At 27.1% G+C, this 25,707-nt stretch overlaps 1 protein-coding gene and 1 long non-coding RNA gene across 2 annotated transcripts; one reads left to right on the forward strand and one right to left on the reverse strand.

The window, feature by feature from the left end:
• Positions 1 to 1,839: 1,839 nt before the first annotated feature.
• On the reverse strand, positions 1,840 to 11,727 carry LOC112693602 (trans-1,2-dihydrobenzene-1,2-diol dehydrogenase-like). Its single transcript, XM_025568731.1, has 7 exons — positions 11,602 to 11,727; positions 8,560 to 8,789; positions 8,214 to 8,344; positions 7,071 to 7,231; positions 4,336 to 4,585; positions 2,131 to 2,281; positions 1,840 to 2,034 (listed from the first exon to the last, which is right to left on the reverse strand). The coding sequence occupies exons 2-7, from the start codon at positions 8,759 to 8,761 to the stop codon at positions 1,910 to 1,912; spliced, it is 1,020 nt and encodes a 339-aa protein (XP_025424516.1). The 5' UTR covers positions 8,762 to 8,789; positions 11,602 to 11,727; the 3' UTR covers positions 1,840 to 1,909.
• On the forward strand, positions 2,824 to 25,188 carry LOC112693605. The gene is made up of 4 exons (XR_003149501.1): positions 2,824 to 2,973; positions 17,461 to 17,544; positions 20,140 to 20,225; positions 22,122 to 25,188. It is a non-coding gene; the product is annotated as an uncharacterized LOC112693605 (long non-coding RNA).
• Positions 25,189 to 25,707: the final 519 nt, after the last annotated feature.

Here is a 25,707-nt window from a genome sequence, read left to right on the forward strand (position 1 = left end):
ATTATAATTAATAAACATGTATAACACCCATGAGGTCATATATTAGAATAAGAAACCATAGAATACCAACCAAGTGGGAAAAGACCTAGGGGTAGACCAAGGAAGCGATGGTTTGACGGGGTGAGACAGGATTTAAGAACACTGGAAGTAGAAGATTGGAAGGATATAGTATAGGATGGGGAGAGATGGAAGGCTTTGACGGTGGCGGCGAAGACTCTTGGAGAGTCATAAAGCCAAAAAGAAAAGAAGGTGAGGTCATAAATTGGTAATTGGCACAAAGTATAATACATATAAATAAAATAAAATATAAGTAAATTCTGATTTATTTAAATTTATTCTAGAGTATGAAAATTAAAAAATAATAATACATATTTCGATTAATTCGTTCGATTATAGATGATTCTTCTTTGTTTAAAACCTTAAAAAATGCTCAAAATCGAGAACTGCTGACAAATTATATTTACAGTTCATATGATTTCGAAAAACCTGGAAAACATTTTAATAGTTGTTAAAAAAGTAAATTAAAAAAATAGTAAGTAAATTACAAATTACAAAAAAAAAAAATTAGAACCTATTTAGCTTTTTTCTAACTTGTAAACGGTTCAGTTACTTAAGATTGATAACCAACACCACCACTCTTAGCAAATAAAACACAGTTTTTACAGAAGGCACCATTTTTAATTTCCGAATAACAAAGCCATTTAAATTCATGAAGTCACTTATGTTGAAATTTCAGTCCATGTTTTTTATTACTTTCAAGTATAGGAAAGTTATACTTTGTAACTGGAACTCACAGATTAGTAAGAACCTAAAACAAAAGAAGTAGCACTCAATTTTTTTATATTGAATTTATATTGAATAAGAATGTATTTAAATCAGAAACGATGTAAAAATAATAAGAAATAAAAGAATTTACAAGTTTTATAACCGTATCTTTTAAAAACGACTTATCAACAATATTACCAATATTATCGAAACTTATGACAGTGATTGGTTAATCACAAATTGGATTCTCCTTAAAAACCTAAAAAATATAATACTATAATTTTGGAAATAAAAAACTCAAAAATAGATTGGTACAAAATACTAAATTGTATTTAACATCGAATGTAATTTATAAATAATAAGTTTAAAAAATTAAAAAGGTTAAAAATTAAATTAAAATCAATAATAATATTGTGCAATCAAATAGTGCATAAAAATCTAAACAAATTAATAAAATAAAGACAAAGGACAATTTATAATTATAATTAATTACTTTATTAATTTTTATACTTACCTCATAATTTTCCAAACAAATTTTTTTATTTGTACTAAAATAAGAAAATTAAGTGTTTTTATTTTTTTTTTTAGTATTACTTTTATTATTTTAAAACTTCACTGTTAAAAGTTAAAACAAACAAGACGCAAAAAATAAAGTCTTCAAGAATTCAACAATAGTTAATAAGGCAGAAAGTCAGTACTTGGCCGGGTTAATCGCGATGTCGCGATATATTATATATTATATATATTATATTATATATAATATAATATAATATATATATATAATATAATATTATATATATATATAATATATTATATATATTATATTTAAATAATATTTATTGGCAGCGATAAATTGCACGATAGAATATATAGGAAATCATTTTAAAACATTGGATTTTAAGAATTAATTATTTAAAAAATATTTTTTTCTAATTTTTGTTATTGTTTAATTGTAAATAATTTTATAAACTGAAAAATAATGTAAATAAGTGTTTATTTTAAATTTGTTACATCAAATAACTGATATCAAGTTATAATTTAAAATTGTTAAGTAATTTAATTTGAAACATTTATTTTCCCAGAACTTCTATATATAAATATTAGAAAATAGAGTTTCATAGTAACTGACAATAATATATTATATTCAAACATTCGTTGATAAATCGTCGTCTTCTTCAAATTGTTGTCCAATTTGTTTTCTTAGTAAGTCCATCGTTTGCTGTACATTATAGCTATTTTCAAGTGTAACTATTGGCGACTCAATCAAACCTAACGAAAATTGAATTATTGTAATTATTGTATTGTATTATTATATTGTAAATTATTGTATTCAATATCAATACTTCAGGCGAACAACTTTCCAACCTTTTTTTAAACACTGTCTAACATGTTCTATTTCGTAACGCAGTTGTACGCTATTCGGAAACAATGTAGGTTTTCTTGTATTTGGTTGTGCAAACTCATAATCAGTCGAGTTAATCGTGACTTTCTTTGAAGCGTGGAAAAATTCATGAATCTAAAAACAAAAAATTATTTTATATTATCTTATGCAAAAGTATTTTATTAAAATAATTTTCGATGTTTTCTATAAATTAAAATAATGGCAACTCGCTAAATTTTCAGCAAATACCATTTCGACATCACTATTACGTGGTACCATTAATATTACTACAGCTAATCATATTTTAAAATTTAAATGGAAAATCTGCATTAAAAGTTTTATACAGACATTTTCAGATCAGGAATCTCAGAAATACCGAGAAACTTGTAAAGACTTTAGAAAGGTCATTTTGTGATTTTATTTTGAATGACTTTTTAAAACAATTTAACTTGATAATAAATGTACTCATTGATAAATGCATCCATCATTTCCGTTATCGTTCAGAATTCATGTAATCTGTGGTTAGCAACGACGAGGCAGATAATCTATGTCCAATTTTACTTGTCGTATTCTATTTGCATTTGTTAAATATTTTCATTTGACAAGTTACATTTCTTACATTATTTTTGGTTCATAATAGATAAAAACAAATTTATAAAAACTAAAATCAAAATTAATTTCTTTTTTAAATCTTAAAGCATACTTGATTATTTAAATATTGTGATTTTTACTTTATTACAGTAAATAGTCGAAATTCAGGAGCCGAATCCAGAGTGAAACGAACTTACAAGAGACTAATACATACCTATTTACTTCCACAAATACAGGTACGTCGTTTTTATTTTGAATAACAAATGCAATCCTAATAAAATTAATTAGATTTATGTTTCTTAGATTCTAGTTTATTTTTTAATATAATCTATTACCTTTTTAAAACTAATAATAATGAAGTAGTCTCGGGTATTTAAATAAAATTTGTCCATTACTTAAATCAATTTTTCTCCATTTAATATTCATTTAAATTATTAATATTATAAATTTATAAATTTAATTGCATTAGTGTTTTTTTTTTTTATTATAATAAATATTTTTTTGATTCATATGCATGAGTAATCTAGGCCTCAAGATACTTCTTTACATTTTTTATTAAATTTGAAAGTTTAATGTTTTTAATAATATCTAATTATGATTTTTAAGTACATAAATAATGATTAAAATTAGGATACATATTTATATATCCCCCAGCATTCGGTAACCAGGAAACTAAGCCTTTTTTGGCATACTTTTTTTTTATTAAATATTAGAAAAAAATTCTCGATAAGAGTATTTGATTATTGGTCTATGATACTAGGGCGTAATTTTAATATTTTTCCCCGGCGTAAAAATTTCTCGTTCCAACTCTATATATATATTAAATTATATAAATGCAAAGTTTGATTTATCCGTTGTAAACCGTTTATCTTATTTTTAAAATATTAAAAAAAAAAATTCTATTAATTCTTAAATCATCATTCCGTTATCGTTCAGAATTCGAAAATTATAAACAAAAATCATAATACCGAATATAGAGATTAAATTAAATGGACTTTAGAAAATAAATTCTGTAGCCCATCAATAGTTTCTATCAGAGACTGGAGTATGGATGACAGCGATGAATGGTTATACGGGTATATTTGTCATTATTCATCTAGTTTAAGTGAGGTTAATAATTTAATACTTTAATACTCATAAGTATTTTTAATTGTCGTAGAGACAAAATACCATCAGTTTTGAGTTTTGATACGTTATGACTTCAGGCGTACCTATAGCTTATTCAATGTAATATAATTATAATAATAGTGTATATATATATATATATAATAAAATTTTAATTTTCATTAGGAATGTATTTCTGAATTGTATGATTGAAAAAAAAATTTAAAAAAAATTTAAAAAATTAAAAAAAATAAAAAATAAAAAAAAATAAAAAAATTAAAAAAATTTAAAAATTTTTACTTAGCCAGTAAAAATCCAGTATTATTACACTACAGAACTAGCCCTGTGTTATTGGGTTTTGTAGAATTCAATGTACAGGGAACACACGGTTGACCGAGGATATCTTAGCATGTCCTGGATTTGTTCAATAATAATGTCTTTGCTGTTGAGTGTGAAATCCCACCAGTCAACAATCGATTGCGATTTGGAATTACCGTAATCATTCCGTTGGTGCCGTATATAAAAGCCGAACAGTTCAATTTCACTTTAGTGTGCGTCGAGACGACGGCAATCCTTCCTTCGGAGTACGTGAGGATAGCAGATACGTTTTCATCCGTTCCGTGACTGTTCATTACACCTTTGCTCACCACGAATTCCGGTTTGCCGGGTCCAAATATCGCGTCAACCAAATGAAGCGTATAGACACCGAGATCCAGTATAGAGCCTCCTCCTACTTCTTTTTTCCTATAAACATACACTGCATAATATAAACAGGTGCAGCTTTAATACTTATATAGGTAGTAGCAGTTGATAATAGGTCCCTAAACAACATAATATTGGAGTGAGATTCAATAAGCACCTACTAAAAAATTTTTTTTCTCGGTACACTCAAACTCTACTACAAATTTTAATTTATTTTCGCTTTTATATTTTTCCAAAGCCAATATTATCGAATTATTATTGTGTTCGTGTATGTAACTGTTAACAAAACTTATCACAATTTTTCAAAATACTTATATTTATTCGACTTTGATCAAGAGAACAAAAATTTTTAAACTATAGCGGTAGTACCTAATTCTATTAAATCAAGTCAACAATATTTCAAGATTATGATAAGAATAACATAATTTTAATTTAATTCAGGAATATGATTACTATGACTTTTCATGTTGGCTAGGTTGATTTGAGACCAGCGCACATTTAGGAGAGGTTCAGGGGGTAAGCTGATATATATTTGTTGATAAAATTGACCTCTTTGAAGACTTTTTATATTTTTTAAAACTAAACTCTTGAAAGCCCCAGTTTTCACCCTCTCCCTCCTAGATTATGCCACTAGTTTAATTACATAGTAAGAAAAAACATCTCTACCAGTGGGTATGACTGGTTTCCACAAAGTATACTTTTCCCTTTTCCACCAATTCACTTTTCCACTAAATGAAATAAGTCCAGTATTTGAATAAAATATTGACACATAACATACGTCAATACGTGACATGGTGCATTATTACAATATTGTTGGATTATTATTATTTTTTTTTCGTATATTTTTTATTATATAATAGATACATCTTATATTTATACGATTTAAAAATTTGTATCTCAAGTATAACATCAACCATCGCATTCAGTTGGTAAATATTAAATTTTAAGAATATAAAAAAAAAATTAAAACTAAAATAATTAAATTTAAATTAACTGAAAAATTAAGTATAATAAAAATAATTATGAATATGCATGTTTCGTTATGTCATGTAATGTAATTTATTCGAAAAAAAATTGGTAAGGGGCCCTTAATTATATTTCATCAGGGGTCCGTGAGCTACAAAAGATTAAGAACCACTGCACTAGATAGCATAATAATAAGAATACGCAACATCTAAAATTGAAATTCTTTGAGCGATTTTCAAATATTTATTGATTGGTACCAAACTTTCAATTAGGAATTTTTAAACAAAATGAAACAATTTTAAAATCTGAGACAAGTAAAAAAAAAAAAAAAAGTCACCTTTATAAGTGAGTACTACCCAAGTACATACATAGCCATCAGGCAAGTTATATTTCCTAGTATCATACGAGCTTTAGATTATTTTTACGGGCAAACATTTTTAAATACAAACTATTAATAAATAAAAAAATCAGTGCTTAAAACCGTTCCTAATAAAGTTGGTAATCGGTAAGAGCCGAAAATTTTTTAAAACCGGTAACCGGTTAACGTATAATTTTGATATCATGGTAATCGGTAACTGTTTCTTTAAGGATATTTCAAAAACTATAATAACCGTTAATCGTTTAAAAGCCGATGATAAGGTTTGTTGAGGATCGGTTACCGGTTAAAACCGGTTTTTAAAAATCATATTTTTCAATTTTTTAATCATATTTTTAAAACCGTTTATTTAGGCGAGTCGTGGGTTGATAATATAACTTTTATTATTACAAGATCAAAAACTTAATATGCTTTAATTTGGTCGATTTCACTCAATTTCAATATTTATTTATCAAACTGCTTTAAATTTTAAAACATTTTATGATCAAGATAATGATAATCGAAAAACTAAATTGCATAAAAAAATTGTATTGTTATAATTTTCTTATTTATAACGGAAAAAACCGAAATTAAATATAATAATTTTCTAAGATGACACTAAGATTGATACATCGCCACAGAACTTTTAGGTTATATTGTATATAATATAGTACCCCAAAAAAATGGATTAGCAGATATTAAAACGATAGTATTAAAATATTATAAATACTTAATGGACTAAGCCTCTATTCCACCAACTATTTCTTAATCAGGGCACCACGACGACGACGTTTATGACGGTATTTATAATGTATAGCTATACCTATATATATATGATATTCACAACAGATAAGCAATACTCGACGGCCATTAATTGGGGCTATTTGGAGATAATTAATTATAAAAAATATTTAAAAAAAATAGCTGGAAAATTAAATTCAACTATAATAGTATAATATAATCATGACATAATTCAAGTATAAATACCACGAAAAAAACGTTAATTATTTTATTAAGAGTTAATTAGTATTAAGAGATAACCGTGTTTCATGTAAAAGTTAATTTACCATCTCAGGTTCATGGAGGGGGGTTCTGACCCTCAAACCCCTATGGATACGCCACTTTATGTAATTGCATGATTTATAAAAATAATTTTTAGCTGACTAACATATAATAAACATAGGTTACTTATAATTATAATTTTACCAAATTCGTTCGATATTTGATATTGGTACACCGAAGTTGGCCTGTACTTTTAAAACTGCACCAATAGCTCCGTTTTGTATTTCTTCGAGTACTTTTTGATAGGCTGGTGTAAAACGACTCCACATGGCTTCCATCAGAAACAACCGTTTTTCTTTTGAAATCTAAATAATACTATTTTATACTGTACGTAGTTCACCATCGGAGTTTTTTAGGTTAAGTTCGTTACGATTGCGTATGGGCCTTTTCATTAACGTATTGTATACGTTCTGCCTACCCAAACTCAATTTAACTTTGCTGTTTTTCGCAACAGTAAAAATGAATAATACGAGCATAACTCATTTTAGGAAATTATTGGTTATATTTGATAATTTCATAAATGTTACTTTGACTATTAATCTCAACCTAATACTATTTGATAATCTATTATAAACTTCAAAGTTTATGTTCTGATACATAAAAATAAAGTTTTATAAAATAATTATATATTATAATTAATTACATAATTTATACTTATTTTAATGTTAGAACAACAAATGTTCCAGAGAGATTCCACAAAAATTTTAATGCTCAATCCTTTAACGTATGTTCATATAATTTATTATCGAATCACTGAAAAAAAATGTAGACTGAAATCAATATAAAAATATATTCAAAGCTATTCCAGCTAAGGATATCCAAAAAATTAATCATGTAATAAAAATATACGAACAATTCAAAATGGATGGGACCAGTTATCCATACCAATGTCTTAATTTATAATTTCTAACTTATGATTTATATTTTTGTTTTATTGTATATTATATATATCGTTTTTAATTTACAATAATAATATTTTTATTTATAACTAACTTATAGATTTGTCATATTAATTAATTAAGGTATTACTCTTTAAATAATAAGAGACAAAAATCTGGTTTACAAATATAATATTGGTAAAATATATTCGTCAACGAATATAGTATAATAACAATATTTTTATTATGGTACATATTGGCGACGTTGCACTTATTTTCGTAAGCAACCATAATGTTTTTAAAAGCTAGGTAGAGAAATCGTACACAATTATGCTAGTAAAAGGGACAACCGTACGCAATCGAATATCATCGTTTAGACTAACCCGATGAAAATGTACATTTTTTTTACCTTTATGAGTTCGTTGAGTTGTTTAGCATTGATGCAAAATGGTTTTTCACACAAAACGGGTTTACCACTTTCAAGCATAAGTTTAGTTAATTCATAGTGTTGGTGATTAAGAGCGCCGATGTAAACAACATCTGTTAATATTATTTTAGATTTTAAATACATTTATTACTTGATATCAAGCATAAAATATAGGTACTTGTTTGATTTGCATAATCTATTCTACTTAAATATTTTATAAAACGAATTATTGATGTGTAAATTTATAATATAATATTTTTTTTTTTTTTTGTTGTATAATAGTGCTACGGTCAGATAATTCGTATAATAATATAATAATATGACGTACCGACGTTGGCATCATTGCCGAGTTCTTCGTATGAACCATAATAAGTAGAAATCCCAAAATCGTTGGCAAAATTTTCTGCTCTTGATTTGTCTTTAGCAGCTACGGCCACTACTTTATGATCTTCAGCTGATAATGTTTCCAAAGCTAGGACGAAGTCGTGGGAGATTTTGGAAGCACTTAGTATTCCCCATTTCGTGGCCATAGTTAGCGAGATGAAAATTATACCTAGTCTATAAAATGAAATAAAAAATTGTGATAATCAGACAATATTTTGTTCACAAAATATATAGTAATACTATGTAGTAGAATTATACCATTATCAGAAAAATTTAATTTACTATCTATAGTATTTACAACTAATTAATTAGCAAACATATTTTAATATGAATGTAATATTGTTGCATGCGTTGAGACAACAAATTACGCGGTTAAGGCGATAAAACATAGCAATTGCAGTGGGGCAGCTAGGATTTTTTCAAGGAGGGTGTCCGCCAGTAGTATAATCTTACATATAATCTATATTATAATCTTAAAAATGCAGAGCAGCATGCTGTATAATAAGCTCTCACACATAGTTACTATGTGATAGTGTAGTATGAATGTGTGATGATTTTAATAAATCCTAGTATTAATTTATCGTCATCGTAGAAAAACTTGTTATTATATTAGTTGAAATTCGTGAATTAAAAAATTGAATTAGGTGTTTAATCGAGATAGTTTTTTCACCATAACATGTTAATAAGATTATATTCATAAATAAAATCATTTTTTTAATCAAATTTTATGTTGTCCTGAACATTGATGGTTGTTCTTTTAACTTTTTTGTGACCAAATTTTGAGTTAAATATAAGCTACGTTTTTTATTGTATATTATTTGACCATTTTATTATTTTCAGGCACATCAAAGATAATTTTTTAATTATAATAGTTGTTTCGATTGAAATAAAATTCAGAAGAAAGAATCAAATGTTATGTTTTTAATTTGTGATTTTAATACAAGAGTACCTAACACTATCCCTTATCTTTATGACACATTTAATTTTTAATTAAATATAATTTGAAAATTTTAGTAGATAAATTAGATAAATTACAGCATATTATAAACAAACATTTCTCAGGAGTCATCTGTCGAACTGATATGAACAATAAAAAGTAATTTCTATAGCGATATAATTTATGTTTATTGACAGATTTGTTACAATACTTATAGTTATGTAGAGAAAAAGCAAATAAAAAAAAGAAACAAAATAATAATAATAAGAAATGATTATTACGCCGATTGAATAATCTAAAACAAAAACCCGTAGGCAACGAAAGTCACGTTGCTCCTTGGTTTACACAGATTTGTTGAATATTACTCTACATTCGAGTAACGTTAACTATTGCATACTATTCCAAAGTACGGAACAGCAATAATTTATAAAATACTAAGTACAAATAACTGCATAATGGTATATTATGAAGTAGGGTTATATGATTTTGTTTAAATATTTAATTAATAATTATAATTTATTCAACTACGTGTATTATAGTTTATTTCTAAACAACGAAGTATTTCAATATGAACGACGGCGAATAATTCCATGTTTAATCATATTTATATAGTTTAAAGAAAACATAAATAAAAAAACATTGTTTAATTCATTATTCCGAGGTAATTAAAATATAAAGGTATAAAAAATAACTATTTACTTTTACATACTTTTAAATTTTATCAAATAGTTTTCTATCTTATTATAGATCAAAAAAACGTTAAAAATTTTTATAACATTATTCGTAACTAAATTTATAAACTTTGTCAAATATTTAATTTACCTAAATTAGGAAATAGTACAACATTGTTTAGATTAATATAATCGGCCATAGTAGTATATTTACGAAGGAAGATTTAACATAAAGTTATTTAAACGTTCTTTAAACGGAATTCTGATTCAAAAGTCCTTGACTTTGAAATATAATTGATATTATCTTATCTATGAAAAAGAACATAAATATTAAAATTGTGTATAAGTAGATATGCAATTATTATAAAAAATAAAGAAATTCAAATTAAATTTGTATGTTTGAAATCTATGATTTTGATATTCGTAAGGACATTTTTTTAGTGCAGTGGTTCCCAACTTTCTTAGTTGTGAGATTCACCAATTTTGTAAACTATTTTTGAGGCCCACTAACAGCTAGGTATATATATACACATATATATATATGTAACCTATCAAAATCTATATACATGATGTACGCACAAGGAATGCTAAGCGTGTCCGGATACTTCCTGAAATGTTGTAAATGGGACTTTTAAGTCTTAAAATTTAAGTCTAAGAGTAAGGGGCCCGTATTTTAATTGATGTGGCTTAAATTACATTTAATTTATTCTCAAAAATTTAGTGAAAAATAAATGATGTCCCGTAATGAAAAAAATTAAACTAAATTTTCTACATTTTCGTGCTAGAACTTTTCATGATAATATAATAGCTACAATTGATAACAAAAATACGAATTATAAATGAAGTTATCTTAAAAAATTATATAAGATTTAAGGAAAACATATTCATTGGGACTAATATACCACAGTACCAAACCAAAATTAAAGACGTTAGTCATTATGGTCCACGGCTCATGGGTTGGGAACCGCTGATTTAGTTTCACATAAAAATAGATATTAGACATTAATATTTCCAAAATGTTGTGTAATTTTATGTGCAGTGTTACTATAAATAATCCGTCATCAAATACAATCATAAACTTCAGAAAAATAGAAGTAAACACACACACACATACACATGTAATTCTGTGTAAATACAGATTAAGAATAATATGAAGATTAATTTCCTTAGATATTTGAATATTTTTGCTACCAAAGTTTTTAATTCGTCCTCGAGTAAAAGTCCCAATGCGATGTTTAAAAGGCCTAAGTATTTACGAGTAACAATAAATTAATTTTATAAAATATGTTCGTTTTAAACTGTGCATGAATATTATATTATGTATACCAATAGTATTACAGAATATTTTAGTTAATAAAAATGGATCATTAATACTCACCAACAATTATAATCAAACTGTCGTTCCGTTATCAAAAAAGTTGGCGAAACCGTCACCGTGCTGTATCAACGAACACGGTCATTATCGAACACACGGCGATCGCGCGACTGAACGTTGAACAACAGTAGACTTACAATAACAAAACATTAGCCGGTAAAGTAGGTATCTACGAGTACAAAAATAAAAATTATAACATTCTATGTAATAACTCGTAGGTTGGCTACACTAGTGAACACGAGTAAACAATGCAAATAATATTTAATTGTTTTCGTTTTCTATGCTCGTACAGAAAATGAAATCCGTGCAACATTCGTCGATATAAATCAACGAGATTAAAATTATTTTACAATTTAACTACTCGCAATTGATTATGAGTGTATTAAGTTTTGTGTAATCAATTATTTCTGCAATGTAAGAGTCTTAAAGTCTTAGATTAGAAGTTCAACCTCCAAAACTTTCTACAGCTACCTTGAAATACATAAAAATATTACGGTATTAGCTACAATAAGAGTCCCAATGAATTTTGGATTATAATTGATTACAGTTGCGTATTGTAATTTTGGTGACGACATTCTTTGCTTTGCAGGCTAAATGAAAAACTTTAAGCATAAATAAACCGATTAATAAATATCGCACGTTTTTCTCTAATTATCTAAATGTCGAATGACTCCATAAAAAGTCTTAATAAAGTAATTCGATAAGAACTTCGTAGTACCGAAAATGATTTATATCAGAGCCGTACCGAGCCATTTTTTATCCTGAGGCAGAATTGAAGCAATGCGCCCCCTAGGTTGTAGGGTGTGTTCACACTTACAGTTTTTAATATGTATAATACGATTCTGAAAAATCTTAAAAATTGTAATTAGGTTTCTAGCAAAACAAGAAATAGCATTTCTTAAAATAAGTTAATTATTTAATATTTTTGCGTCCCTCAGCTTCAGGCGCCCAAAGCAAGTGCCTCGCTCGCCTCACCCTAGTTACGGCTCTAGTTAACACACCGTTCAATCCGATGTTTGATCACAAAGTCTGTTCAGTTTTTACAAAAAAAAAAAAAAAAAAAATCGCCAACAATTCTTAAATCACTGGAATAATCAAAATTTTAATTATTTAACTCATATGATACATATAAAAACCAAAATAAAAATAAATTTTGGAATGTTTTTGACTAGGAAAAAATGTCAAATATACTTGTCCAAAATATCTCAATGTATTTTGCTGATGGCTCATTTTTATAGTAAAATAATATGATTAGCTTTATACGACACATACGAGTAGGTACGCTACCAAAAAGTTTTTATACTCCTTTAAAAGTCCTTTCAAGCACCCATATACTTCATTGTTCCGATAACTATTTCTATTTTTTCGTGCTCGCCGTTTCCATGTTACTAGTTGAAATTGTTACCAAAATAACCGTCTAAGTACTCAGTACCGTAACTACTCTTTATGACGTATTTTATTTTGACGCTTATTTCATATAAATAAACTAATTTTATTTAATTCAAATTCGCCTACTTACTTTTCTACGCATTTAGCAACCACCCATTTCGCCAATTTCTAGCAACGGCACCGCTAAGTACCTCCAAGCTAGGTGCAATTTTTTAATATCCCAAAAATTTACTAGTCAAATTACAGGTAAAATGTCGGCGAATATTTTCTCCTCCAGATTTTTAACCATTATAATAATACCCTAATATGATAAATTCCAGAAACTCCCTCGTCATATGGACCATTTAGTCTACTACTATTCTTCTCGAAAGTTCTCGAAGCATTGGTTCTTAAATAAATTCTAACGTAAACAACTCCAAAATCACAACTGTCATACAATTTGGCTTCTATAACCACCATTCTATAATATCCATAAAATCAGGGCCGTATTAGCGCATATGCACTATAGGCACTGTGCCCCTATTGGGCCTACGAACATTTTTGAGCCTATGAAAATGTGTGACTACGATTTATATTATGCAAATTTATATAAAAATTTTTTTTATGTTTTTTGACAATTTATATTATATATGTTTTAGATTAAAATTAATTTTTTTTAACATTTGTTAAAACTTTTATCGTATACAAATGTATAATAGTTATCATATAAAAGTTTAGATTTGATTTTTATGTTGTAAATATTATTGCTTTTAAAAGCTTAGAAATTCAATACTTCGTCTCCCAAAGAGAAGGCTTACTAAACATTTAAATACTAGACAATGGCCCTGCAAGGACTAGGAGCCTAGAGCCTACGATAGTGTTAAACCGGGTCTGCATAAAATAAACAGGATAATTGACACAATAGCATCATTAGAAAAGGTTTTCCTATGATTTCATTTATAATATTCCAAATTTGTTTGGTATTGGATTTAGAGCTTTGTAATCTGTTTTGATAGTATAGTTGTTTGGATTTTCGCAATAATGAATTTAATTTAATATATTACTGGAAGAAATATAATATTGTTTGAAATGAGTATCAAAAGGTCTGATTCTTAATTTAACTGATAACTTTTTTGGTCTATAATTTGTATCAGAAAAAGATGAATAGTTAAAAAATTCGCTAATTTTAAAGTTAAAAAAAATCAACTGTTGTATCAACATTATTATAGCCAAACATGAATACCAATTTTCTGTTTTTATTTGTAAGCCTAAATGAGTGGTGTCTATTTTATCTGGTTTTGTATATTTTTTTTTAGTATTTTTATCGTGTATGTATAAATCGGACAACATTAATATTGTTGTTAAACCAGATCTCAAAATATGAGAATTAATTTTATTTGATTCAATATTATTAGTAAAAATATGGTTATCGCATGTTTTAAAATGATTTTTCTCAAGTAAAATTATTGATGCATGGTAAAAATCCATTTTTAGCTATTGTATTTAAATAGTTATTGCAATTATTAGAATTTTTCATTATGTTAATATTAATGTCACCGCAAAAAATACTTAACATTTTCTATTTATTTGAGGTAAAAATAAATCTTTGTAAAAAATGTTCAAAATCATCAGTAGCGTGTCGAATATAGGTCTAAATGAAGCCCAGGCATCAAGTTAAAAAGGGGTGGGTAGTTGTTAGATAATATGTAAATCACATAATTATCGTATATATTTAGGTAGAGAAATATTGATGTATGAGTTCTGAATGAGATGAATTTAAATATGGGTGGGTGGGTGGATGGTAAACTAGACTTTGAAATTGGCATCAAAAAAAATTTTTATCTCGGCACGCCATTGATCATTAGGTGATCTATATATGCAAATTAGTGAAATTATTAGGATTCCAACTTTAAGTATAAATATACTTAAAATATATATATATTGATAAATATATAGTTAAAGTATAAAAATAATTAAGAATACATTTACTAGCCTGAATACATTGTTATTTTGTTTAATTTTCTCCATCAATATTTAGTTGCTTATCTACCTATATTGTATTATTTATGTCAGCCCCATTCTTAACTTATGTTATAGAGAAAATGTAAAAACGCAAATAATTACCATTTAAAAATATAACTAATATAATATATTGATTATTTGTTATTTCTCCCCCCCTGATTTTTTTGGGGATAACCCGTTTGGGTGCACTATAAGAAATTTACCAGAAAATTGTTAGCACGTTTGGGCGCATATATGAAAACACCTTAGGGCACAATAAACACTGTAACTAGTAATCGAAAGTCTTGTGTAATCTTATTTAATAAGTACTTAATCGTTTAATATATAGAAAATATAGAAAATACTACATCAAATATCGCTTTAGATATTTATCTACAAGTACAGATAATATGTTCTGTGTGACTGTTCGCCGTTTGATAATTTATGTTCGTTGCAGTGTATTGAGCTCTCGTGTATGTACAATGTGTTTTAACATTGAACACTTTACTAAAGTTTTGTTTTCAAAGTGTTTTAAAATATTTCGTTTTCAATAATATGGAATTGAAAATCGATAACTAATTTGAAACTTGAAGAGGTAATTTATGTATTATAATTTACGGCTATAAATTTAGAAAAAAGTAGGAAAATGAAAAACGAAAAGTTATGTTTTAGATTAACTAATCATAATTGTAAATCAAGTGCAGTAATTTGTAAATATATTGAGCAAATAATAGACATTAATAATGAACACAATTATCCACCTATTTCGAACAGTATTATTAATCGTCAAAAATTAACATCTTCATCAAAAAGAAAAGTTATTTCAGATATATTTACTAGACCTAATAAAATTATACGTTAAATATTACAGACGACTGTTATTATATATCTCACTCAGATATTTGTCTTATTAAAAAATCTATGTATGAAGCTAGAATGAAAAAAATACCAATTCTTCCAAAAAATATTGTGGAAGCTACAGAACAAATGTATAACCATTACATTTTACATTACATTTACCATTAATTACATTACATTAACCATTACATTTTCTGTTACACAGAACAGTTTTGTTACATGAAAACCACTGATAGCATTCCAATTTTTACGTGCATTTCTAATTTAAAATTATTTTGTGAATCAAATCATGTTTTTGCGGATGGCACATTTTCGTATGCACCGAATTTTTTTTTTACAATGTACACTGCCCATGTTTGGAAAAATGAATTTTATGTACCGGTAATTTATGCATTTTTAAAATCAAAATCAACCGAAATGTATTCAACATTTTTGACTACGATTAAGAATTTATGTCTAGACATACTTGGTCAATGTTTAAAAGTTAAATTTCTCCGCTTAGATTTTCAAAAATCAGCTCATATTTCGGTCAAAAATATTTTCTCTAATTGTCGAATAATTGGTTGCCGATTTCAGTTACACCAAAGTTGGTTTCGTAAAATACAAAAATGCAAACATTTGTTGAAAAATTATACCGAAGATCAGATACTGGGATTTGGCTTCAACATTTTTTTAGCTTGAGTTTTTTATCGTCTGATGAGGTTGAACTTGGTTTTGTTAAGCTTATGTCTATAGCGCCGCCCGATGTGACTAACTTTAATGATTATATACTTGACAATTATGTATTTGAAGATACTAAACTCCCTAAAGTGTTCTGTTTTGGGTAAACGCGCTCAAACGTATTTCCCCCCATTTTTTTCTTCTATTTTGGCCAAAAAATAGAGGGAGGCTCATGGTCCTTTCCCCCTTATGGTAGCGGCAATGTTTAAAATGTAAGTGGGTGGTCTGAATGAAATGTGCACACCTAATATCAATTGTCTCAATCCACCACTGGATTATCATTTATCATTCGTTGGAACGTTTGGGCGGCGTTGCATAACCCGAAATATATAACAGGGAACTCGAAAAATCGAAAAAGGGTGTCGTAACCGTGGTCTTTTGGGCATGACTCGGTTCGATGGGTACTTGATGATAAGCTCGTACGATACTAATAGTTTTAATAAAAATTGTTTTCAAACAGAAACTTAAATGAGGGTGTATATAAAATATTACAAATTTAACAGACCTTAGTATTTCATCGGTTAGTGTATTTTATAATTAAATTAAATTAATGTACTGGTATATAAAATATACCAATATGGTATATTCGTTTATAAAAATCATTAATATTTAAATAATATTTTTTGGCGGCAAACAACAACGGTTGCAATACAGATTATATGAATAGTATGAATTATATTCATGTAATCTGTGGTTAGCAACGACGAGGTAGATAATCTATGTCCAATTTTACTTGTCATATTCTATTTGCGTTTGTTAAATATTTTCATTTGACAAGTTACATTTCTTACATTATTTTTGGTTCATAATAGATAAAAAAAAATTTAAAAAAACTATATTCATGAATAATTTATTTTTTTTAATTTTAAAGCGTACTTGATTATTTAAAAATTGTCATTGTTTACTTTATTACAGTAAACAGTCGAAATCAAGGAGCCGATCCAGAGTGAAACGAACTTACAGAGGCTTAAACATACCTATTTACTTCCATAAATACAGGTACGTCGTTTTTATTTTGAATAACAAATGCAATCCTAATAAAATTAATTAGATTTATGTTTCTTAGATTCTAGTTTATTTTTTAATATAATCTATTACCTTTTTAAAACTAACAGTAACGAATTAGTCTCGAGTATTTAAATAAAATTTGTCTATTACTTAAATCAATATTTCTCCATTTAATATACATTTAAATTATTAATATTCTAAATTTATAAATATAATTGCATTAGTGTTTTTTTCTTTTCTTTATTATAATAAATATATTTTTGATTCACATGCATGAGTAATCTCTAGACCTCAGGATACCTCTTTACATTTTTTATTAAAAATTGAAAGTTTAATGTTTTTAATAATATCTAACTATGATTTTTTAAGTACATAAATAATGATTAAAATTAGGATATATATTTATACTTCCCCCAGCATTCGGGAAACAGGAAACTAAGCTTTTTTTGATTTAGATGCATAATTTCGAAAGTCAAGCATTAGAATGTAGAGTTTTAGAAAGATAATATTTAGAAAATCTATATTTTAGAATATGAAACTTTTAGAAAATCTGTATTTTAGAATATAAAATATTTTCAATCGTTTATTATTAACTTATCCTAGTATATATTAATTTATCTCCAAAATTCAAAAAGAGCAACATGAAACTGAAGCAACAATCGAATCGTTGATTTCAAATAAAGTAGGTATTCAAGAAATGAAAATACAATGAAACTATGTAAACGAATAGTTGATGATTCTAATTATAATTTAGATGAATTTACGAGTTATTGTTAATAATTTTAAATATTAGCAATTATTACATTTATTTTTTACTATAAAATAATTATTAGAAAACAATATATATGAGAGAAAACAGCATAAAAAATAAAAATATTTCTAAAAATTTAAATTCTAAGTTTTATTTTCTAAAACACAGTGTTTTTACAACTTGATATTCTATAACCCAGCATACTAAAATATGACTTTCTAAAACCTGCCTCAATACCCCTTTTTTAACATATTTTTTTTTATCGTGATTCAGAATATTTTATATTTTATATTTTTATTTTTTATATTTTTTCAGAATATTATTTATTTTTATAAAATATTATAAATTTTTAATATTTTATCCATGTTTCAAATAACAATATATTGTTATATTCAGGGCCGGCATCGTTATAAATATATTATGTATTTTTCATCATGATTTATTATATTTACTCGTTGTAAATCCAAAATAATGCATATTACATTATTTCGCCTGGTACTGATCTTAGTATTTCATCGGTTAATGTATGTTATAGTTAAAATAAATTGTTGTATATAAAAAACATAAACCATTAAATAATATTTATTGGCAGCAATAAATTGCACGATAGAATATATAGGAAATCATTTTAAAACATTGGATTTTAAGAATTAATTATTTAAAAAATATTTTTTTCTAATTTTTGTTATTGTTTAATTGTAAATAATTTTATAAACTGAAAAATAATGTAAATAAGTGTTTATTTTAAATTTGTTACATCAAATAACTGATATCAAGTTATAATTTAAAATTGTTAAGTAATTTAATTTGAAACATTTATTTTCCCAGAACTTCTATATATAAATATTAGAAAATAGAGTTTCATAGTAACTGACAATAATATATTATATTCAAACATTCGTTGATAAATCGTCGTCTTCTTCAAATTGTTGTCCAATTTGTTTTCTTAGTAAGTCCATCGTTTGCTGTACATTATAGCTATTTTCAAGTGTAACTATTGGCGACTCAATCAAACCTAACGAAAATTGAATAAATTATTGTATTCAATATCAATACTTCAGGCGAACAACTTTCCAACCTTTTTTTAAACACTGTCTAACATGTTCTATTTCGTAACGCAGTTGTACGCTATTCGGAAACAATGTAGGTTTTCTTGTATTTGGTTGTGCAAACTCATAATCAGTCGAGTTAATCGTGACTTTCTTTGAAGCGTGGAAAAATTCATGAATCTAAAAACAAAAAATTATTTTATATTATCTTATGCAAAAGTATTTTATTAAAATAATTTTCGATGTTTTCTATAAATTAAAATAATGGCAACTCGCTAAATTTTCAGCAAATACCATTTCGACATCACTATTCCGTGGTACCATTAATATTACTACAGCTAATCATATTTTAAAATTTAAATGGAAAATCTGCATTAAAAGTTTTATACAGACATTTTCAGATCAGGAATCTCAGAAATACCGAGAAACTTGTAAAGACTTTAGAAAGGTCATTTTGTGATTTTATTTTGAATGACTTTTTAAAACAATTTAACTTGATAATAAATGTACTCATTGATAAATGCATCCATCATTTCCGTTATCGTTCAGAATTCATGTAATCTGTGGTTAGCAACGACGAGGCAGATAATCTATGTCCAATTTTACTTGTCGTATTCTATTTGCATTTGTTAAATATTTTCATTTGACAAGTTACATTTCTTACATTATTTTTGGTTCATAATAGATAAAAACAAATTTATAAAAACTAAAATCAAAATTAATTTCTTTTTTAAATCTTAAAGCATACTTGATTATTTAAATATTGTGATTTTTACTTTATTACAGTAAATAGTCGAAATTCAGGAGCCGAATCCAGAGTGAAACGAACTTACAAGAGACTAATACATACCTATTTACTTCCACAAATACAGGTACGTCGTTTTTATTTTGAATAACAAATGCAATCCTAATAAAATTAATTAGATTTATGTTTCTTAGATTCTAGTTTATTTTTTAATATAATCTATTACCTTTTTAAAACTAATAATAATGAAGTAGTCTCGGGTATTTAAATAAAATTTGTCCATTACTTAAATCAATTTTTCTCCATTTAATATTCATTTAAATTATTAATATTATAAATTTATAAATTTAATTGCATTAGTGTTTTTTTTTTTATTATAATAAATATTTTTTTGATTCATATGCATGAGTAATCTAGGCCTCAAGATACTTCTTTACATTTTTTATTAAATTTGAAAGTTTAATGTTTTTAATAATATCTAATTATGATTTTTAAGTACATAAATAATGATTAAAATTAGGATACATATTTATATATCCCCCAGCATTCGGTAACCAGGAAACTAAGCCTTTTTTGGCATACTTTTTTTTTTATTAAATATTAGAAAAAAATTCTCGATAAGAGTATTTGATTATTGGTCTATGATACTAGGGCGTAATTTTAATATTTTTCCCCGGCGTAAAAATTTCTCGTTCCAACTCTATATATATATTAAATTATATAAATGCAAAGTTTGATTTATCCGTTGTAAACCGTTTATCTTATTTTTAAAATATTAAAAAAAAAATTCTATTAATTCTTAAATTTTTTGAAATTTAGAAGATTTCATGATTTTTTAGTTATGATTCATGTTTATATATTGATGCATAAGAACATTTAAACATATATACTTCATAAGCCATAAACAATTAACAATTTAATATTTATTATGCAGTAAATATCTTTGAAATATAATATTTTTAGCTACTTTTTTGACTTGTATTACTAATTGTTAGAAAATTATTATTAAGAGGAAAATATTATGATTTAAAATTGAATACATTTTGAAATTTAAAACCATTCAATCAGATAAATAAAATAAAACTTAAATGATATAATAATTTTGATGAAAAAAATAATTAAACATCTTTTTAATACATAAAATTAAAATTAAAATAATACAGTTACATAGTTAATCATAATGTATTTTCATGTATGTATAATAAAACAATAAGTTGCAAAAAAAAAAATAATTGCAACAATAAGTTATAAACATTATAAAAGTTTGGTGAACAAAAATACTAGTCATAATAATTATAACTTAAAAATAAATAATAATTATAAATCCACGGAAGAAAAAGAAATGTGAACAATAACAAATGTATATAAATAAAAAAAAAACTCAAAAGAAAATTAACTTAAACTGTAAAATTGTAACAAAGTATAAAAATAGAAAAAAGTTATAACATTAAAAAAATAAATAATAAAAGATCATTTATGATTTGTATAAAATAATTGAGACAAAAAAAAAAAAAAAAAACTCTGAGTAAGTGAAAAAAACCAAAACAGAAAAAAATGTAAACAATGAAAAAGTGAAAAAGGTAAAAAAATAATTAACCCGGCATCAGTGGCATCGTTTAAAAATACGTGAGAGGTGTCATCGGTTTTTTTTGACCGAAGAATACAAAATTATACATATCTATTATTCTAACTAAAATGATTAATATTATTATTTTTCATGTAAACATAATATTTATTTAATATGCTGTATATTTTACTTACATATAATTTTTTGTATTTCGTGTTTTATAATTTTCAAGTAATGAAATAAGTTTTCAAAATCCCAAAAATAACCAAATACTTAATAATATTAATAAATAAAAAATTATAAATAATTTCATTCATCAATACATTTATTCAAAATTAAAATTCTGTAGTTTATAAATAAAATTATAAATTGTAAAAATTAAAAATAGATTTGATTTAAAAAAAAAAATTATTTTATAAAATGAGTGACTTTACATATATTTGTCTGAATTTTCAGTTTCGTCTACTACCATGCTTCTAGAACATTTGGGACATGCTGGTACAATATGTTTTCGGCAGATGGGTGAATTACAATGAATACAATGAATAAAATTTTAGATAATATTAGTCAAATGTCAGTATAATCTTGGAAGAAAACAATGTTGAAATCAAATGAACGAAAATAGTGACATTGGTCATTTTGATCGTAATTTTATCAATGAATGGTATAAGTTCATGTTAACGATATAAATTTACATTAAAACACAAAACAAGTACTGTTCATGGATCGAAGAAAAGGTACTGAGTAGAAAAAGACGGATATGGTTCCAACTATAAATTATTTAAGAAATTAAAAAACTGTCGGTCAAAAAAATCGAAGCCACTGATGCCGGGTTAAGAGAAAAAAAAAATCTTAAACTGGAAAAGAATTTTAAAAAAAAATAGAAACAAAAATATATTGGAAAAATTTTCCCGAAGTCAAAGTTTTTTGGAGGTCAAAAAATGTGCAGTTTTCTCCAAATATGTGGAATAATCACCAATGCCATTGGAATGTGACCACCAATTTTTATATCCGGTGTCCAATTCTACTTTTGTAGTGATAGCAGGTCCAAGTGGCCTGTTATCCTGCAACATAATTATAAGAAAACTATGTCAGAATGAGAAAATAATTTTTGAACTTAATTCAATATAACGTTGTTAAAAATAATTGTAATATAACCAATGTCATTCCCCCCTCTACATCTCGGGGCAATCCTGATGACCGGTCTGCAACTCGGCCTTTGCGGTTCTGCCTTTGTCTTTTTCGTTTACTCACGCAATCTTTTCGCATTGGTCGCCAAGCGGAATTACACGGGGCAAAATTGTTCATCCGTGACGCACGTCTGCGTTACACACGCAACGATCGTTTTGGTTGCTGTTATTCGGGTCCGCCCAACGGAGGCGATGTCACTACTGCATGTGTACGAACCCGGTCTAAAATGTTGAAACAATCGCCTACATGGAAGTCGATTTTTTCATCGACTCCGTATATTTGGGAATTTCGCCGTGCTAATTAAATTTTAGCCAGCTCAATATAAACAGCGATAACTGAAAAAAAAATACAAAATTATAGCTCGAACGTCAAATTATACACAATATAAATGTTATATTAAATGTTTAAAATTGTTAAAAAAAAAAAAAAAAACGTAAGCCTTACCACGGCGACATGTCAGAGCTAGTTGTATGGCATCGCCAACAGCACCACAAAAAGGATCGACGACTGTGTTGAACGCGCATCTTGACGCTATGTGTACCGCGAGTATTTCGTGGCACACGGAAAAGAATTTTGCTGAATAATGAAAATTATGTGTTAGCAAATATAATTAATTATAAAATGACCTGAAAAAAAAAAATTAAATTTCTCGAATTGTACATACCATTGACCAACACAACGCCTTCGTCGAACCTCGAGAACAAAGAGTATCGCCTCTTCCAATACTTTAACGTTGCGGTCAAAGTATTGGTCTGAAAGTGTAACGCATAAAGAAGAAATGATTAAATGTTTGTGTTTTAATTTAAAATATAGTTAATCATAATTGTTATTGACTTTCGGTTTCTCCATTGTCCTTGGGTCTGTGGGGTTGGTGACGGGCTCTTTCGTGGCCTCCGGAGGCGGTACGCCAACTTGGTTGACTGAACAGTAATTCTTCTTCGCGGGTACGACCCACGCGGGCGTAAATATTTCCGTTTCCGTTGAACAGTCGATGGTTTAATTCCAATGTCAGTGGTTTGAACTTCAACGTCGGAACACTTCGGTGTCGTCTGCGATCCGAAATCGCGTCGACCGAAGTTCCACTCAGTTTGTGTGAACGCGTCACACCTGACCACCGACTTCTTCGGCATGGCAAAACGCCGCGGGAGGACCAGAACACCAGTGGCAGCAAACCCACTCGCCACCGCTCGCTGCTGTCGGCTTCCGTATGTCCTTGTACCGGGAGTTTTTCGTGGCTGCTGTATACGAAAAATGTATTACAACACGGGACGTTCAATTGGAAAATTGTCAGTTTTATTTGAATCGAACAACAGAGATGTTTTTTGTATAAGATTTTGCTATAAACGACCTGCTTTTTTTTGTGGTCAATCGGTCTCGTCAACTTTTTTCGGCCATGGTGATTTATCTAGTAACGCCCGACGTTTTTCGACAACATCCAACGAGTTTCCACGACCGGTTTGCATATTCCTAACAGTGACGTAGGAAGGCCTCGTAATTTTGAAAATTTGCATTTCTCGCTCTATGACTGGTAAATTCATCGATCATTTCTTCATATGAATATTTTATTTAAAGGTCTTTCTACCATTTTCATAATTTCATCATTGAGTTCACACGTAATGTGTAAATATAGACAACATCTACATATTTCAAAAAATATAATGGAAAATTTTCAATTTGACTGTAGGATAAAATTGCAATTTGCACCCCTGGCGTAGGCACAATTCGTCATACCCTTGTTACGACACTGTTTCGTATCTAGACGGTACACGATTCCTTGTTTAAACGCGGTCAACTAATGACTACCAATACTATAGTTATTTTTCTTTTTACTTTCTATATATAATATAAATGTTTTTATGTTTTGACCGAATGTTAATAATCGCTGTTCGCGTGTTAGGGTATTAAAAGTATTCATCATTATTCACGGTTTTCGTTTTGGTCTCGCCTGCAGTTTATACGAAATAGAAAATATCGTACAATAGAACTAGATCAAACCGGCGTAACGTGACAAGTGTGTGACAACGCAGCAATGTTTAAGTGTTAGATTGTATTCAATAAATAATATAGAATACTGGTGACGATTTTATTTTATTTTTATTAACGTTTTAAATAAATCAACATAAACGAATTAATAGTAAAACAACGATGGTCATGACAGGTAAAGTTTCTACACTGGACGACTGAATATGTCTATATTTATCCGTATTCCTTATACGCTTCTGAGTCGCTTCCATATTCTTCGTTTTCTAGTTTTCCGTCAACTAGTTGGTTTTGTAACTTATGTGTGTACGGCTCAAGAATTTGCGGATTCCGTTTACATGATTTTTTTTTGTCGTTGATTTATAATTTATCGATTATATCATAATTTTATAATATTTAAATAGCATTTTTTTTTTTTTATTATTATATGATAATTCCATATATATTTATACATGGCAAATTACACCGCTATTAATTTGTATTCGTTATGTCTACAATCTAAACGATTTAAAAAAATACATATGACAATATGACATTAAAAATTGGACATAGATCGTTTTTAGTTAGGTTAGGGGTTTTCCGTTTTTCAAAAACGTTATTGCTAATCTCCCTCCTCCTTAAAACACTGTCATCTAATTGCTGGTGGTAATAGTCCGATGTTCATTGTACCTTTCGCCAGTGGGAGTTTCCCGTTTCCGCCAAAATAATATTGACCGTTTCTGCTATAGCCCTTTTCCGCCAAAAACGAAAAAGGTACGATTCCCGTTTCCGCCAAAAGTCATTTCCACCAAAAAAGTTTGGAAATCATTGGTTTTAATTTTTAAGCAATATTGAATATATATTCGGGTATGTGTAAAAGAAATTAGTAATG

This window comes from Sipha flava, unplaced genomic scaffold (genome assembly GCF_003268045.1).
Source record: "Sipha flava isolate LNK unplaced genomic scaffold, YSA_version1 89_pilon_pilon, whole genome shotgun sequence".
Classification (NCBI taxonomy): domain Eukaryota; kingdom Metazoa; phylum Arthropoda; class Insecta; order Hemiptera; family Aphididae; genus Sipha; species Sipha flava.

Coding starts and splice junctions, on each gene's coding strand:
- LOC112693602 (XM_025568731.1), bottom strand. CDS start 8,761: ATGGCCACGAAATGGGGAATACTAAGTGCTTCCAAAATCTCCCACGAC. Junction 8,345..8,559: donor CGGCAATGATGCCAACGTCG/GTACGTCATATT, acceptor TAATATTAACAG/ATGTTGTTTACATCGGCGCT. Junction 4,586..7,070: donor TCAAATATCGAACGAATTTG/GTAAAATTATAA, acceptor GTATGTTTATAG/GAAAAAAGAAGTAGGAGGAG.